The sequence below is a fragment of the Mandrillus leucophaeus genome, unplaced genomic scaffold (assembly GCF_000951045.1).
Source record: "Mandrillus leucophaeus isolate KB7577 unplaced genomic scaffold, Mleu.le_1.0 Scaffold1135, whole genome shotgun sequence".
Classification (NCBI taxonomy): domain Eukaryota; kingdom Metazoa; phylum Chordata; class Mammalia; order Primates; family Cercopithecidae; genus Mandrillus; species Mandrillus leucophaeus.
The window spans coordinates 622,799-639,575 of record NW_012099599.1 but is presented as its reverse complement, the minus strand read 5'-3'; the positions used below and the strand labels follow the sequence as shown (position 1 = coordinate 639,575).

Sequence of the window (16,777 nt, the reverse complement as noted above, 5' to 3'; positions counted from 1 at the left end):
CTTCCACCAGGAAAAGGGCCTCTTGGGTTTCCACACCCCTGGCTCTCCTAGCTTGCCTCTGGTCACTTCTCAGTTTTCCCTCAGGTTCCTTGTCTTCAGGCCATCCTTCAATGCTGTTATTTCTTAGGGATCCTTCCTTATCTCTCTTGTCCTCTAACCTCATCTACACCCATGGATTCAAATACCATGTATGTGTGCTGAGTTCTCCCAAACCCATCTGTCAGGAGATCTTCCTCCTGAGGTTCCAGGCTCATATCTCCAATTGCCCAATTGACATATCTACATTGACAGCTCTAAGACACCTCGAACTACACGTCTCCAAACCAAATGCATTAAATTCTCCCTCAAAGTGGTCCCTCTTCCAACATTACTTATCAAGGTGAATGGGACCATCATCTACCTGGTCAAAACACAGCTTCTTCCATATGTAGCCACCTTCTCCTTTCTTAGCCACCACATTCATTTGAAAGCATTTATTGAGCATTTGCTACAGGCCAGGTACAGGGCTAGATGTTCATAATAATGACAAAATACAGTTGCTGCCTTCATGAGGATGAATCAATCACTAAGTCTTAGTGACTCTATCAGATATTTTTGATATTAATCTTCTCTTCCGTATCTCCAGTGCCATTGCCACTGTTAGCTTAGCCCTTATCACCTCTCCCTTCATCACCCAACAGGCCCCTTCCATCATCAGTCTCCAGGCCTACCTGCCTGTAACCACTTTCGAAGCTGCTACCTGAATTATCTTTCTATTACACCAAATCCGTCAGATCCCTCCTTTGCTCAAAATCCCTCCAAGTTCCCCATGGCTTATCTACAAGATAAAACCTAAAGTTCTCTGTATGGTATATATGGCTGTTGTGATCTGATCCTGTTACCTGTCCAGGCTTAAGGGGTAAACAGAAAGGAGCATGAACCTGAAACACAGTTGGCTCTGGCTGACACCTGATAGGTATAGATACATACAAAATGGGACAAGAAGAATGGGTTGGAGGTGGGATTTAAAAGGACTCACAGATGCAGAATCCTCTTGCGTAAGAGCAAAACAGAGTGCTGTCAGCAAAGGCCCTCTGAAGCCCTACGGTTCCTTACTACATGTGGTCTGGTGCCTATGTCTGTCAGTCTTTCACACCCAGAGAGGCAGCCACCTGGGCAGGCACAGTCAAGAGGGGCAGCCTTGGACCAAGGGCTCTCCTAGGAATCTGGTTCTGGGAAGTATAGATAACTCTCTAGACTTAGAGACAAGGATAGTCCAAACCTCCACTGGCTGCAAGTTTGAATATTTCTATTTACCTTTTAGGGAAATGAAGGTTGTACCACAGAAAATAATTCATGATGTCAGAAACCAGTGATTGCTGGGCACAGTGGCTCACGCCTGTAATCCCAGCACTTTGGGAGGCCAAGGCGGGAGGATCAACTGAGGTCGGAAGTTCCAGACCAGCCTGACCAACACGGAGAAACCCCGTCTCCGCTAAAAATACAAAATCAGCCGGGGGTGGGGGAGCATGCCTGTAATCCCAGCTGCTCCGGAGGCTGAGGCAGGAGAATCACTCTAACCTGGGAGGTGGAGGTTGCTGTGAGCCAAGATCACGCCATTGTTCTCCAGCCTGGGCAACAAGAGCGAAACTCTGTCTCAAAAACAAAAACAAAACAAACAAACAAACAAAAAACGAAGAAACCAGTGATTGCAAACAAGTTTCCTCTCCAAAGCCAGCTCTAGTAAACTGCAGTGGCTGTAAGGGCACTATAAGGAGAAAGACTCTAAGATGGAGTATATGCGTCTGATATGGCCATGGAGAGGGGGTACCCACATCTCTTGGGCCATGAGTTTGCCCAACCTGCTCTTAGCTATACGACTCAAACTCACCTGCGGCAATGCTTTGAATAAGCAAACACTTTAAATATGTTTCTGTGCTTTTGTGAAACTTAAACATTTTTCCCTGTAATGTTCTTCGTTTTATAAAACTCTAAAACAATGTATACAAAACAAGGAAGAGAAGGGATTCCCCTCCTCCAAACCTTTGGTGGTTAAGAGGGGGATAGTGCACCCTCTGCAGGCCAGATGCGGGATAGCTTGGAGGGTTTAGTGCGCCCTCTAGTGTGCCCTGTGGACCAGGCTGGACTTTGAAAACAAACAGAACCTGAAAATCCAGCCGTGAATCCCGGTCCTTGGGTGCTTAATGATATCCTACCAGGTATATAATGACAATAATCACTTGAGAAATTAATAGGATGTAATAAAAATCTAGAAAACCATGAACAATTCTTTTTTTTTTCTTTCTCTTTTGAGACGTAGTCTCGCTCTGTCACCCAGGCTGGAGTGCAGTGGCACAACGTTGGCTCACTGCAACCTCCACCTACTGGGTTCAAGCAGTTCCCCCACCTCAGCCTCCTGAGTAACTGGGATTACAGGCGCCTACTACCATGCCCTAATTTTTGTACTTTTAGTAGAGACGGGTTTCACTATGTTGGCAAGGCTGGTCTCGAACTCCTGACCTCAAGTGTTCCAGCCCACCTCTGCCTCCCAAAGTGCTGGGATTACAGGCATGAGCCACTGCTCTTGTCTCTTTGTATTTATTTTTTTAATTGTGATGGGTCTCACTCTGTCACCCAGGCTGGAGTGCAGGGGCACCATCTCCAGTAACTGCAGCCTTGACCTCCCAGGCTCAGGTGATCCTTCCACCTCAGCCTCCTGAGTAGCTGGGACTACAGATGTGTGCCACCATGCCCAGCTAATTTTTGCATTTTTTGTAGAGACAGGGTTTTGCCATGTGGCCCAGGCTGGTCTCAACCTCCTGGGCTCAAGAGATCTGCCCACCTCAGCCTCCTAAAGTGCTGGGATTACAGGCGTGAGCCACCGCGCCTGGCCTGGACTCTTATTTCTGAGCCAAGTTATTTTTAATTTAGGAAGACAGCAAGTTGAATATGTTTAGTTTTATCACTGCTGGTACTTCAAGACACAACGAAAGACATTTTCCATTTCTAGTATTTGTAACAGCGTGCACGGTGCCTCTCCAAGGGTGTGATTTGTCACTTACTTGATCCATGATTTCTTCTTCTACATCTGAATACACAAAATGCATTCATTACTTTATTTGATCATTGTGTTAATATTCATTGAACATTTCTATGTTCCAGGCACCGTGCTGGATACTTAGGATGGAACAGAAAAGAAGACGCAGTTTGTGTCTTTCTGACACTTACAGTCCAGTGGGGGAGGGCAGGAAACACCCAGACCACATAGGAAGTGCCAGATGAGGATAGAACAGGTTTTACTCTAAGAGACCAGAAACACATATGGGCCTGAGAAGAAATGTTGTGTGTGCTCCTGCTACCCCAAAGCACTGTGGAAGCAGTGATCCGCCATCACTTACCAATGCTCATCATATATTCTCGGAAGACAGGACACCAGAACCAAAGTGGCAGCACGTGAAGATATGAAGTAAAGCCAGGAAACAGCTCCTTGAAGTCGGAATAATTTGTAGAAAAATTCCCAAAGGCTCCAGCCGCCAATATTCCATGGGGGTGAAACCCAAATATATAGTTGTGACTTGGATCCAAATCTTGAGTTTTGATGAGCTACGGCACATTCATATCGAGATTTTAAAAAAAAGAAAATTCCCTTATTATTTTCCAATGAGAAACAAAAGGACTAGTTTTTGTGTCAAGAGACAATGGAGAACATGACTCATTTTTGTTCCCTGGGTTGGAGCTGTTTCCAAATTTCTAAACCATCTTCTGAGCCCAGATTCCTTTATATACAACCTTCTAGATTTTGTCAAGTCAGCTTACAGTTCATTTAGTAATTGGAGCCAAATTGCAGCCTTTCTCCCTGCTATGATTTGAATGTGTCCCTCAAAAGTAAGTGTTTAAAAACTTAATCCCCAATGCAACAGTGTTGGAGGTGGGGCCTAATGAGAGGTGATTAGGAATGAAAGCACAGTTAATGGATTAATGCCATTATCATAGAAGGGGGTTTGCTATCTTGGGAGTAAGCTCCTTATAAAAGAATGAATTCAACCCCCTCTTGCTCTTTCTTGGCCTCTCCTGCCCTTCCACCTTGCGCTGTGGGCTGTTGCAGCAGGAAGGCTCTTGCCAGATGCCAGCATCTTTGGTATTGGCCTTCCCAGCCTCCACAACTGTGAGAAATAAATTTGTTTTCTTTACAAATTACCTAGTCTTTGGTATTCTGTTTTAGCAGCACAAAACAGACTAAGACACACCCCCCGAAGAAGAAGCTTGAGATGTATGTGATGAAAACAAATTTCCACTCTTCTCCTAACTCAACATAATACTTTTTAAAACAGTTGTACTCACATGAATTGGAAAATAGTCCTTAAAGTGTTTCCAAAGAGTCCAATTTTTGATCCAGCTGGATCTCCTGCCTCCTTGCTCTGGGGTATGCCAGTCAAAGTAAAGCCACGTCAAATAAGGGATGTAAAGAAACCAATAATTGTGTATGATCAGCATCACAGTGATTGCAATGGACATCTGCCCTGTAAGAAAAGAAAAAGTCTCATGGAATCAGAGTCCGTTAGTATCTGCTCGCTGCAGTGGTCCACGGCAGGGGGATTAATACATACAAGATATGTTAAACCGAGCCTCAGTTCAGGTAAGGTAATACAACAAGACAGTGATGACATAGTATTATTTAACACTTATTAGATGCTTACTATATGCCAAGCATTGTGTTATGGACCCTGCCAAGGTATTTTTATTTAATCCTCATATAGCCACATACCAATAAAGTAGCCATGGTACTCTTTTTATTATTGAAGGGCGAGGTGGAAGGAATGGGTAGAGGAAACACTGAGCCATAATGTTCTTTCTAAAGAAGAGAAAATGGAAGTTTATAGAGGGGTTGAGTTGCCCAAGCCACACAGCATTTAAGTGGTTGATCTGTCTGAATTTAAAGTCTAACTACTTAGTCATAGCTTTACATCACCTCCCCTCTGTGAATATATGGAAGGATCATCACTGACAGGAGGGATGTGGAGAATTTCCTACTACAGGAAATCCTATCTTCCTATCTTGACCGAGCAACCATTATTCATGTGTCCACAAAAAGGGCCTATTCTAGCAACAAACTTCATTTTCAGGAACTCTACTATCAGAGACTGAAATAGCAAAGGTGGGACTCTTCAGATCTTAGCATGCATCACTTCTTGCAACATTTGATAATGAGAGAGCAATCCTAATTATTTATGTGCCTAATAACATAGCTTCAAAATACACGGGGCAAAAACTGTCAAAACTTGACTTGGGTGGTATTGACAAGAATGGTTACCTTCAAGTAACACGTGAAGCTCAGCTATATGTTTTTTAAATGTCTATGTTATATACTACAATTTAAAAATTATGAAAAGAGAAACATGCTAACAAGAGAAAGAGGATGTACATGAAGACATAAAGCCTGGCACATAGTAAATCTTCACTAAATGACAGCTACTATGACTTTAAGGAGTGCTGTTACTGCTTTCTCTTCTATAACACACCGCAGTCTCCAATCTGGGGTTCGTTTCCACTCCCAAACTCTTATCTACTGCCAACCAACTTTGTTAAAGACAACCCTGTCCCCAAGTTATCCACCAAAGTGGTTAGTAGATAAATAATGACTTAATCTATTATTGGAATATACACATATCTACTGACATATATGTTTTACCAAAAACAGAACATTTATTTATATTTTTTCTTTTTTTTTTTTTTGAGACGGAGTCTCGCTCTGTTGCCCACACTAGAGTGCATGGGTGCAATCTCGGCTCACTGCAGCCTCCACCTCCTGGGTTCAAGCGATTCTCCTGCCTCAGCCTTCCAGGTAGCTGGGATTTACAGGCGCACACCACCACGTCCAGCTAATTTTTGTATTTTTTAGTAGAGACAGAGTTTCACCATGTTGGCTAGTCTGGTCTCAAACTCCCGACTTCAAGTGATCCACCCACCTCAGCCTCCCAAAGTGTTGGGATTACAGGCGTGAGCCACCGCGCCTAGCCTATTTATATTTCTTGATACATATAAATCAATACATTTCTCAGATATATCACTGAACCCAGTCAGGAAACGGACTTGCTGCTCTCTCCAGAGTTGGTTAAAGGTTGAAAGACTGGAGGAAAGGTTAAGGGAGCATGTGTCCTCCACACCTCTGTGGGGTACCTGTTTCCTTCTGGACCCGCTGGAAAAGTTTCCATGCGTCCAAAGCATGCTGTAAAGAGTGCCCTCTGCCCTCGTTCCTACCAGGATCATTCTAGTTTGCTTCCTTTGCTTTCTTCTATCCAGATCTGAGTACTGATGATTTGCCACTATTGGTTAGTTATCTGTTTATTTTGGTAAGATGTGCAAAAAAATGACAGGAAACTTACGTGGGCCTCGTTTTTTTGTACTCAAAGTTTGATCAGGTAAGCGACAGTGAAACAGGGCAGGGAAAGAGCAGTTACTGAGTGGAGAGCCATTCTCCTTCCCTGCATATGGAGCATCTCATTTATTCCTCCTTGCAACCCCCAAAGTACACGTTACTACCCCATTTTACATTTGTAGAAACTGAGGCTCAGGACAACATGATGAAACCCCATCTCTACTAAAAATACAAAAATTAGCTGGGCATGGTAGCGGGCACCTGTAATCCCAGTTACTCGGAAGGCTGAGGCAGGAGAATGACGTGAACCCGGGAGGAGGCAGAGCTTGCAGTGAGCCGAGATGGTGCCACTGCACTCCAGCCTGGGCAACAAAGCGAGACTCCGTCTCAAAAAAAAAAAAAAAAGAAAGAAAGAAAGAAAGAAAGAAACTGAGGCTCAGGGAATTCGAGTGTCCAAATGATTTGCAGCTGGATCTGCCTAATCCTTAAACCTACGCACTTTTTCACAAAGCCACACTGTCCTCCAGCTAATGGTAATAACATGTAGAGTAACTTATTACAGGTGCATAAACAGGTTCATAAGCATAAAGAAGCAGGCAAGTGGGAGGTTCTGTTTTCCTTTCTACAAAGATGGAAAAACTGACACCAAAAGCAAACTGACCTGATTTTAATCACAGAGTGAGCCAGGAACAGATCCAAAAATAATGTCCCCAAGCTACTAATTCAATATTCCACTAACCGAACTCTGAATACCTGAATACATGCTGCATATCTCTTTAATGCTCATTACATGTTTTGCATCCAAAGAAGAAAACACAATCAGGAGCAATGGCTCATACCTGTAATCCCAGCACTTTGGGAGGCTGAGGTGGGTGGATACCTGAGGTCAGGAGTTCGAGACCAGCCTGGCCAACATAGAGAAATCCAGTCTCTACTCAAAATACAAAAATTGGTGGGGTGTGGTGGTGGGCGCCTGTAGTCCCAGCTCTTTGGGAGGTTAAGGCAAGAGAATCTCCTGAACCCAAGAGCTGGAGTTTGTAGTGAGCCGAGATCATGCCATTGCACTCCAGGCTGGGCAACAAGAGAGAGACTCCGTCTCAAAAAAAAAAAAAGAAGAAGAAGAAGAAACAAACACTATAAAAACTAGGTGACTAGATAACCTCTATTTTCTATGCATGCTATATATCTCTTTAATGCTCATTACATGTTTTGCATGTATAATAGTTAAGATGTAGGTCTGGAATTGAACTGCTAATCGGAATTTGCCACTGACTAGCTTTCCGACCTGCGACAAATTCTATGAGCTCTTGATCCTCAATTGCACTGCCAGTAAAATGGGCTTGTGACAGCTCATATTTCCAAACGCCACAAAGGGAATAAATAACATAAGGGTGTACAGTGCCTGGCACAGAACTACTGGTCATCAAATGCGAGCCACTGTTATAATAACTTTCTTTACTATTACAAATTTGGAGACTGCAAAATGTAGATGCAGACAGGATATCAGGCAAGTTCCTGTCACTCAACAAAAACTACTTTTAAAATTTTCCTTTTGGACTTTTTTTCCCCTATGAACAGGTTATGTTTCTTTAATATGGCTGATCACACATTTTTTTTAAATTTTGTATTTTATCACTTACAGTTATTTCACATTAGCTGTTTGGTATTACAATGCTATTTTTAATGACTGATCAACATTCCATTGATTGTCAGTGCTAATTCAACCCTTCTCTTCATTTTAAACATCTGTGATTCTAACAATTTTTCTCTATAAATGTAATCTTGCATAAAGTTTCCCCACATTTTGATTTACTTCCATAAGATAATAAGAAGTAAAATACGGCTAGGCATGGTGGCTCACGCTTGCAATCCCAGCACTTTGGGAGGCTGAAGGAGATGGATCATGAGGTCAGGCGTTTGAGACAAGCCTGGCCAACATGATGAAACCCCGTCTCTACTAAAAATACAAAAATTAGCTGGGCATGGTGGCAGGTGCCTATAATCCCAGCTATTTGGGAGGCTGAGGCAGGAGAATCATTTGAATTTAGGAGGCAGAGGTTGCAATGAGCCAAGGCTGCACCATTGCACTCTGGCCTGGGCGACAGATTGAGATTCTTTCTAAAAAAAAAAAAAAAAAAAAGGTAAAATACTGGATGGCTAAGCAGAAATATCTTTGTCATCTGATACACTTTGATATTTTGCTATCCAAAGAAGTTGTTCTAATTTAAATTCCCACTCTAGACACTGCATACATTTTTTTTGTTTCAAATCATAAAGAGCATCACAATAGTTTTGTAATCCTTTGATTGTTGGTATTTTTTTGTGTGTGAGACAGCGTCTCACTCCGTTGCCCAGGCTGGAATGCAATGACATGATCTCAGCTCACTGCAACCTCCGCCTCTTGGGTTCAAGGGATTCTCCTGCCTCAGCCCCCCGAGTAGTTGGGATTGCAGGCAGGTGCTACCATGCCTGGCTAATTTTTGTAGTTTTAGTAGAGACGGGGTTTCACCATGATGGCCAAGTTGGTCTCAAACTCCTGACCTCGGGTGATCTGCCCACCTCGGCCTCCCAAAGTGTTGGGATTACAGGCGTGAGCCACTGCACCTGATCATGTAATCCTTTGATTCTAAGTGGGATTGAAAGAAGAAAACACTATAAAAACTAGGTGACTAGGTAATCTCTATTTTCTATTTTTATCTCAGTAAGCAATTCAGGGTAACTTGATTCTTCTAAATTGGAGTTCAAAGAGAAGAGGAAGATACAAAGGTCTACGCCATTACATTGTGCAGCTCTCAAAACTCATGTTGATAACTTCAAAAGTTGTCTAGATTCACAAACCAAGTTGAATTTGAGGCCTGAATTTTAGCTGAGTTGATTTATCTATATTCTGGATTAAAAACCACAACTCGGCTTCCTATCAATGACACTCTATTTTCACTCAGCTCACATAGATTCTACTTTCTCCATATTGTTGAGGAAGCTGTCCCTCACTCACTTTTTTTTTTTTTTTTTTTTTTTGAAATAGAGTCTCACTCTGTTGCCCAGGCTAGAGTACAATGGTGTGATCTCAGCTCACTGAACCTCCACCTCCCGGGTTCAAGTGATTCTCCTGCCTTGGCTTCCTAAGTAGCTGAGATTACAGGCACGCACCACTATGCCTGGCTAATTTTTGTATTTTTAATAGAGGCGGGGTTTCACCATGTTTGCCAGGCTGGGGGCTAGAACTCCTGACCTCAGGTGATGCACCCACCTCAGCCTCCCAAAGCGTTGGGATTACAAGCGTGAGCCACTGTTCCTGGCCTTTTTTTTTTCTTTTTTTCTTTTTCTTTTTTTTTAATTTAAGTGAAATTCACATAACATAAAAAACTAGTGATTTTAAAGAGAACACTCTGGTGGCATTTAATTCACAATGTTGTACAACTACTACCACCATCTAGTTCCCAAACATCCCCCTTATTTCAAAATAAAACCCTTTACCCATTAAGCGGTTACTCCCCATTCCTCCCTCCCCTCCACCACTGGCAATTACCAATCTGTAGTCTGTCTCTTTCTTTTTTTTTTTTTTTTTTTTTTTTAGACAGGGTCTCACTTTGTCACTCAGGCTGCAGTGCAGTGGCGTGAACGTGGCTCACCGCAGCCTCGACCTCTCGGGCTCAGGTCATCCAACCACCTTAGCCTCCCAAATAGCTGGGACTAGAGGTGCGCACCATGATACTTGGATACTTTTTGTATTTTTCATAAAGATAGGATCTTGCCATGTTGCCCAGGCTACTCTTGAACTCCTGAGCTCAACCGATCCTCCTGCCTCAGCCTTCCAAACTGCTGGGATGACAGGTGTGAGCCACTGTACCTGGCTGTAGTCTGTTTCTATGGATGTACCCACTCTCAATATTCATATGAATGGAATGGTATCATATGTGACCTTTTGCAGACTTTTGTTTAACATCCAGTTTTTTGTAGACCTTTGTTTAACATCAAGGTTTTGAGGTTCATCCATGTTGTAGCGTGTTATCAGTACTTCATTCCTTTTTACGGCTGAGCAATATTCCCACATACACATACACTGTAATCTGCTTATTCATGCATCTATTGATGGACATTTGGGTTGCTCCCACCTTTGGCTACTGTGAAGAGTGCCACAATGCCCCCATCACTGGAAACTTACTACATGTTTGAAACAAGTAGGGCTGGCCGGGCGCGGTGGCTCAAGCCTGTAATCCCAGCACTTTGGGAGGTCGAGACGGGCGGATCACGAAGTCAGGACATCGAGACCATCCTGGCTAACACGGTGAAACCCCGTCTCTACTAAAAAATACAAAAAACTAGCAAGGCGAGGTGGCGGGCGCCTGTAGTCCCAGCTACACAGGAGGCTGAGGCAGGAGAATGGCGTAAACCCGGGAGGCGGAGCTTGCAGTGAGCTGAGATCCGGCCACTGCACTCCAGCCTGGGCAACAGAGCGAGACTCCGTTTCAAAAAAAAAAAAAAAGAAACAAGTAGGGCTCCAGCAAAGTGTATGTGTGATCATCGAATTTAGCACCACCAATAAAGGGACAAAATGACATGATGCCTCCTCATAGGATCTACCGGGAAATACACTCTGTCACCTAAGCCAAGCCCAGGTTGGCGGGGGCACTCTATGAGATAACTGGCTTGGGCTGTTTAAAAAAAATCAACCTTATAAAATCTTTAAAAACAAATAAAAGCTATAGGAACTGGTCTACCTCTAAAGGAAAAGTTGAAGACAATTAAGGAAATTTGAATATAAACCATGTATTAAATAAGATTATCGTATCCCTGATACATTTCTTGGGTATGATAGTAGGATTTTGATTATACAGAGAATTCTTGTTTTCAGGCGATACATGCTATAGTATTCAAGTGTTATGATGTTTACAACTTAGTTTCTTCTAAATTGTTCAGCAGCAACAACAAAGTGTGTGTGTGTGTCTGTATGTGTGTGTGTGCATGTGGTGAGAGGGACAGAAAGCAAATGTGGCAAAATGCTAAAAAGTTGCTAAATTTAGATAAAAAAGAATATGTTTTCAAAAATTTTGATTTTATTATGGTAAGAGCACTTAACATGCAGTCTACCCTCGTAACAAACATTTGTGTAAACAAGTGTATAACGCAGTATTGTTAGTTGTAAGTACCAAGTACCATGTCTGTGACATAATAATATTTGGTCTCTGCCCCCAGTTCCTGGCTTAGGGCTCCTAAAACTGTTGTAATTTCCTGATCAACAGGGGTGCTAGGTACATCTTTCCATCTTTTGTTCTAATATTTGAACCCCAGTCCTGATGCTGAGCTTCCAATCCCTTGGAACTTCCTGAGTGACAGCAATGTCTTTTCTTCTAAGGAGGCAACTCTTCTAATGAGGCAACTCCAGGATGGTGGCTGGTCACCGAAAGACTAAGCAGTCACTAGATGCTTGGAACCTGCAGCCCCATTCCCATCCTCAGGGAGAGGAGAGGGCTGGAAATGGAGTTAGTGACTGATCATGTTAGTAACTGATCATGCCTAAATGAGGAAGGCTCCATAAAGTCCAGAGTTCAGACAGCTTCTGGGTTGGTGAACACAATCCCAAGCTGAGAGATTGGTGTACCCCAACGCCAAGAGGACAGAAGCTCCTGTGCTTTGGAACCTTCCAGACCTCTACCCAGGTACCTCATCATCTATATCCTTTATCATATCCATTATAATAAACTGCCAAACATAAGTGTTTTCCTGAGCACAGTGAGCCATCATAGCAAATGACAGAGTCCAAGGAGGAGGTCGTGTAAATCCTCAATTTGTAACCAGTCAGAAAGAAGCACAAGTGCCAACCTGGACTTGTGGTTGGCATCTAAAGTTGGGGCAGTCTTGTAGATTGAGCTCTTCACCTGTGAGACCTAGCTCCAGGTAGACAGCATCAGAACTGAACAATAGAATACCTAGTTGGTGTCTGGAGAGTTGGAGAAGGGTTGGTCCAGCAAAATCAGGGACGTAAATTTTCAGTTTCCAAGAATTGAAGACTTTTGGCAAGGAGTGGTGGCCAGGTCTGTGGCTTCTGGAAAGAGCTTAAACGCTTACACAGACAATTCCCATACATTAATGATTTTCCCTCTGTTGTCTCTACCCTTTCTGACTCCATTCCACTCACCTAGCTATTTACAATAAGTGAAATTGTTCTATAAAATCTCCATGAACAACCTGCATCAGCCAAAACATTGTGAAAACCATTGAACGTTTATCTACTTGCATTAAATAATGACCGTAATTAAGAAATAATTTAAGACTTTAACTTGTATATGTATTCTTTCTTCCTATTCTCATCCAAAAATTTTTCATATTTTTCTGCATGAAAGCTGTTTCCATACTTATTTTAACCATTTAACATAGTATGGAGAAAGTAAGTAAAATTCAGAGGCAAGCAAAAATCCATTAGCACTTCTTTCCCTTCTTATTCCCAGAGACACTATATTTTTAAAATACCTATCTGTGCCATCTGTGGAACATAAGAATATAAGTGTAAATTCTTCTGATTTTAAAAGTTTCTATTTTAAGAGAACTTGCCTCCCAGAGTTTTTAAGGGTTGTGCTAAAAGACAAATCTCATCAGACCCCTTTGCAGAATTTTGCAGCCTAGTTTTCTTCATATGTGGGTTTATGCTACACTGCTTTTAAAAAGTGTTGCATACAGGGAAATACATTTTTCTTGTTTTATAGCATAGTCAATCTTGAACCTACTTCCTTGCCTGAAGAAGGCAAATAAATTATAGCAAACATCTGGTTGAAACCAGCCCCATGTTCTGAATATTTCAGGAAGGTTTCCATAAACACAAATACTTTGTATAGCTCAAACTGAAATCCATGGAGATAATCCATAACAAAAGAGACACACTAGTGTTTACAAAAGCCCAAGAATCCCTTGTGTAATGTTAAAATGCACTTTCTCAAAATTTTCCAGATTAAAGGAACTAAAAGGACAACATAATGTGAAAAGACAAAATTACAGCAAATTTAGTTATGGAGCTAATTGACTTTTATTCACTATTCATGAATCAGGGCAGCCTCCATTCTGCAAAATAGGAGAGCTTTTACCGAGTAATGGTAGAACAGTGGGTAACGTAGAAACAAGGAAAACAGACCAAGAGGGAAGAAAAAGTGAATTGGCTATTGTCATGTCACTTCAGGTTTCTTTTTTATAAAAGTTAACGCAAAGGCGACTTCCTTATTACACTGACTCAGGCAGACTGGATCTCAGGAAAACTGGTCTATTTGGAGATCTTCCTGCTTCCTTGAAGTTTCATATTTGATTATGTGGCACATAGGATGAGTGACTCCACTTTGGTTTGCTCACGTCTGCTGGAGCCTAGTGCAGGAGCTCAGTCCAAAACAATGACTGCCCATAATTTCTGTTTAACACAACTAAATACAACATGTGGATTCCTTTGCTATACAGGACTTTAGTAAGAGAACTGCTGAAGTATTTTTCTGATTTGGGTAATTGTACTGTGGCTATGGAAGAGAAATGTTCTTGATTTTAGGACATATATACTGTAATCAGTTCAGTTAGTTTTCTACAAATTAAATTATAAGCTAATTCCATTCAAACAGCAATCCCAGTCAAAATCCCAGGAGGCTTTTTTTGGTGTGGAAATTGTCAACCTGATCCTAAAATGCATATGGAAATTATAAGGACTTGGAATAATCAAAACACCTCTGAAAAACAACAATACTAACAAAGTTTGAAGTTGGAATCAGTTTGAATATCTGATTCCAAGAATTATTATAAAGCTACAACAATCAAAACAACATGGTACTGGCATCAAGATAGATAAACGCATCAATGGCACAGAATAAAGAGTCTAGAAATAAACCCATGCATATATGGACAATTGGTATTTGATAAAGGCACAAGGGCAATGCAGTAGAGAGCTGACAGTGATCTTTCAAAAAAGAGCTGAACAATTGGATTATACATACGCAAAAAAAAAAAAAGGACTTAGACAGTGTACCATACACAAAAATTAACCCTAAATAGATCATAGATCTATATGGAAAACCTAAAACTATTAACACTGGTAGGAGAAAATATAGAAGAAAATTTTTGTGACCTTGGATTAAGCGAAGAATTTTTTTTTATTATTATTGAGACAGAGTTTTTTGCTCTTGTCACCCAGGCTGGAGTGCAATGGCGTGATCTCAGCTCACTGCAACCTCCACCTCCTGGGTTCAAGCAATTCTCCTGCCTCAGCCTCCCGAGTAGCTGGGACTACAGGTACCTGCCATCGCGCTCAACAAAGTTTTATATTTTTAGTTGAGGCAGGGTTTCCCCACGTTGGCCAGGCTGGTGTCGAACTCCTGACCTCAGGTTATTCACCCGCCTTGGCCTCTCAAAGTGCTGGGATTACGGACGTGAGCCACCGCACCTTGCCGGATTAAGCAAAGATTTTAAAGATATGACATCCAACACAATCTATTAAAAACATGGATACATTGGACTTCATCAAAATTAAAACTTCCGCTCTTCAAAAGACACTGTTAAGAGATTGAAAGGATAATCCATAGACTGAAAGAAAAATCTATACAAAGCTCATGGCTGATAAATGACTTTATATCTAGAATATACAAGAACTCTCAAAACTCAGCAATAGGAAAACAAGAAATCCTATAAAAACCAGACAAAAGATTTAAACAGATACTTCAACAAGGAATACAGATGGCAACTATGCAAATGAAAAGATGCTCACGGTCATTAGTCATTGAGGACATGCAAATTAAAGCCACAATGAGACACCACTACACACTTATTAAAATTGCAAAAATTGGGGCTCAGCAACATTCTCTTGGCTCCTGGTGGTCAGTGGGGGAAGCGTGTGGGCAAGTCAGCACTCACTATCCAGTTAATCCAGTCCTATTTGCTAATGGATTATGATCCAATCACTTAAGATTCCTATGCAAAGCATTGTGTGATAGATAACACAGCAGGCTGGCTAGATATTTTAGATAAAGCAGAACAAGAAGAGTTTGGAGCCATGAGATAACAGAATACGAGGACTGGCAAGGGCTTCCTGTTGGACTTTTGAGTCACGGGCGAGGCAGTTTTGGAAAAAAATCTATACATTTCAAAGACAGATTCTCAGAGTAAATGATTATGATGCGTTTCCAATGATTTTATTTGGCCATAAAGCAGATCTGGATCTTTAAAGACAAGTAACACAGGTAGGACAGAGTTAGTACGGCAACTTAAGGCAGCATACCCAGAAGGCATTGGCAAAGGATAGAATGAATGTAGCTTAAACTTTCCATTAACTTGTCCAAGTTATAAGGAAATTTCAAGAGCAGTAACTTCCTTCTTCACCAGAACCCACACGGAAAGAAAAAGACAAGAAAGGCCGCTACTGTGTCATTTTCTAGAATCCTTTGAGTTTTAGCTATCAGCCTCCAGGAAGAGCCCTCATCTTCTTTTTCTCTCCTTACAGTTTACATCTCATTAGTATCTTTCCAGCCTTAGACAAACGTTAGCCTTAGACCAAGAAGCTGGTGAGTCCTTTCCACCTAACTAACTAGGTTGGTGAGTCCTTTCCACCTAACTAACTAGGTTGGTGAGTCCTTTCCACCTAACTAACTAGGTTGGTGAGTCCTTTCCACCTAAGCTAACACAATGATCATTTCCAGACAAATTTAAAGGAAATGCCAAGGCTGCTTCAAAATTATCTGATTTCATTAAAATATATATGCCAGGCATGGTGGCTTTTTAGTAGAGACAGGGTTTCACCACATTAGCCAGGATGGTCTTGATCTCCTGACCTCGTGATCTGCCCGCCTCGGCCTCCCAAAGTGCTGGGATTACAGGCTTGAGCCATTGCGCCCGGCCAATAAGTACTTTTATATGTTTATAAGCATTATACTTTACAACATACCTTGTAAATATGTAAAGGTAAGTATTTAATTCTCATTGTTCACTTTTAACTGACAAAGCATAAAAAGTGGAAACTACAGAAGCTGTGGTAGAACTTGTACTTGCTGGTCTGGTTTTCGTTGTATCCACCTTTGGCCAGTCACATATCTACTCAAGAAACCTTCCCAATAGAGTACAACAGGATGAGACTCTGAGATCATTTTCAGTATCCCCTACTAGAGATTGACTGTTATATCTCAGGTATGAAGCGTAAAATTTTAGTTGAAAATTAGTATAATTGTGGATGGCTTCTGACTTTGTTTTTTAATTCTGTGGATTGTGTTTAAACAATTCAAAAGTATGTTCCTGATTTTTAGATACTAAAATACACAGTTGTCACTTTATTGAACATGTACAAAAGTCCCACAAAGTTTTTTTTTTTTCTTTTTTTGAGACAGAGTCTCACTGTGTCACCCAGGCTGGAGTGCAGTGGTGCGATCTCAGCTCACTGCAAGCTCTGCCTCCTGGGTTCACGCCATT

General features: G+C 41.6%; 1 protein-coding gene across 1 annotated transcript in view; it reads right to left on the bottom strand.

Annotated features, from left to right (window-relative positions):
* Positions 1-16,777, bottom strand: part of MOGAT1 (monoacylglycerol O-acyltransferase 1) — a 41,344-nt gene that overhangs the window by 19,407 nt on the left and 5,160 nt on the right. The window contains exons 2-3 of the mRNA XM_011996040.1: positions 4,321-4,499; positions 3,378-3,582 (exon numbers count right to left, since the gene is read on the bottom strand). Coding sequence (XP_011851430.1) covers positions 3,378-3,582; positions 4,321-4,499 — 384 coding nt within the window. The remainder of the gene's footprint in view (positions 1-3,377; positions 3,583-4,320; positions 4,500-16,777) is intronic.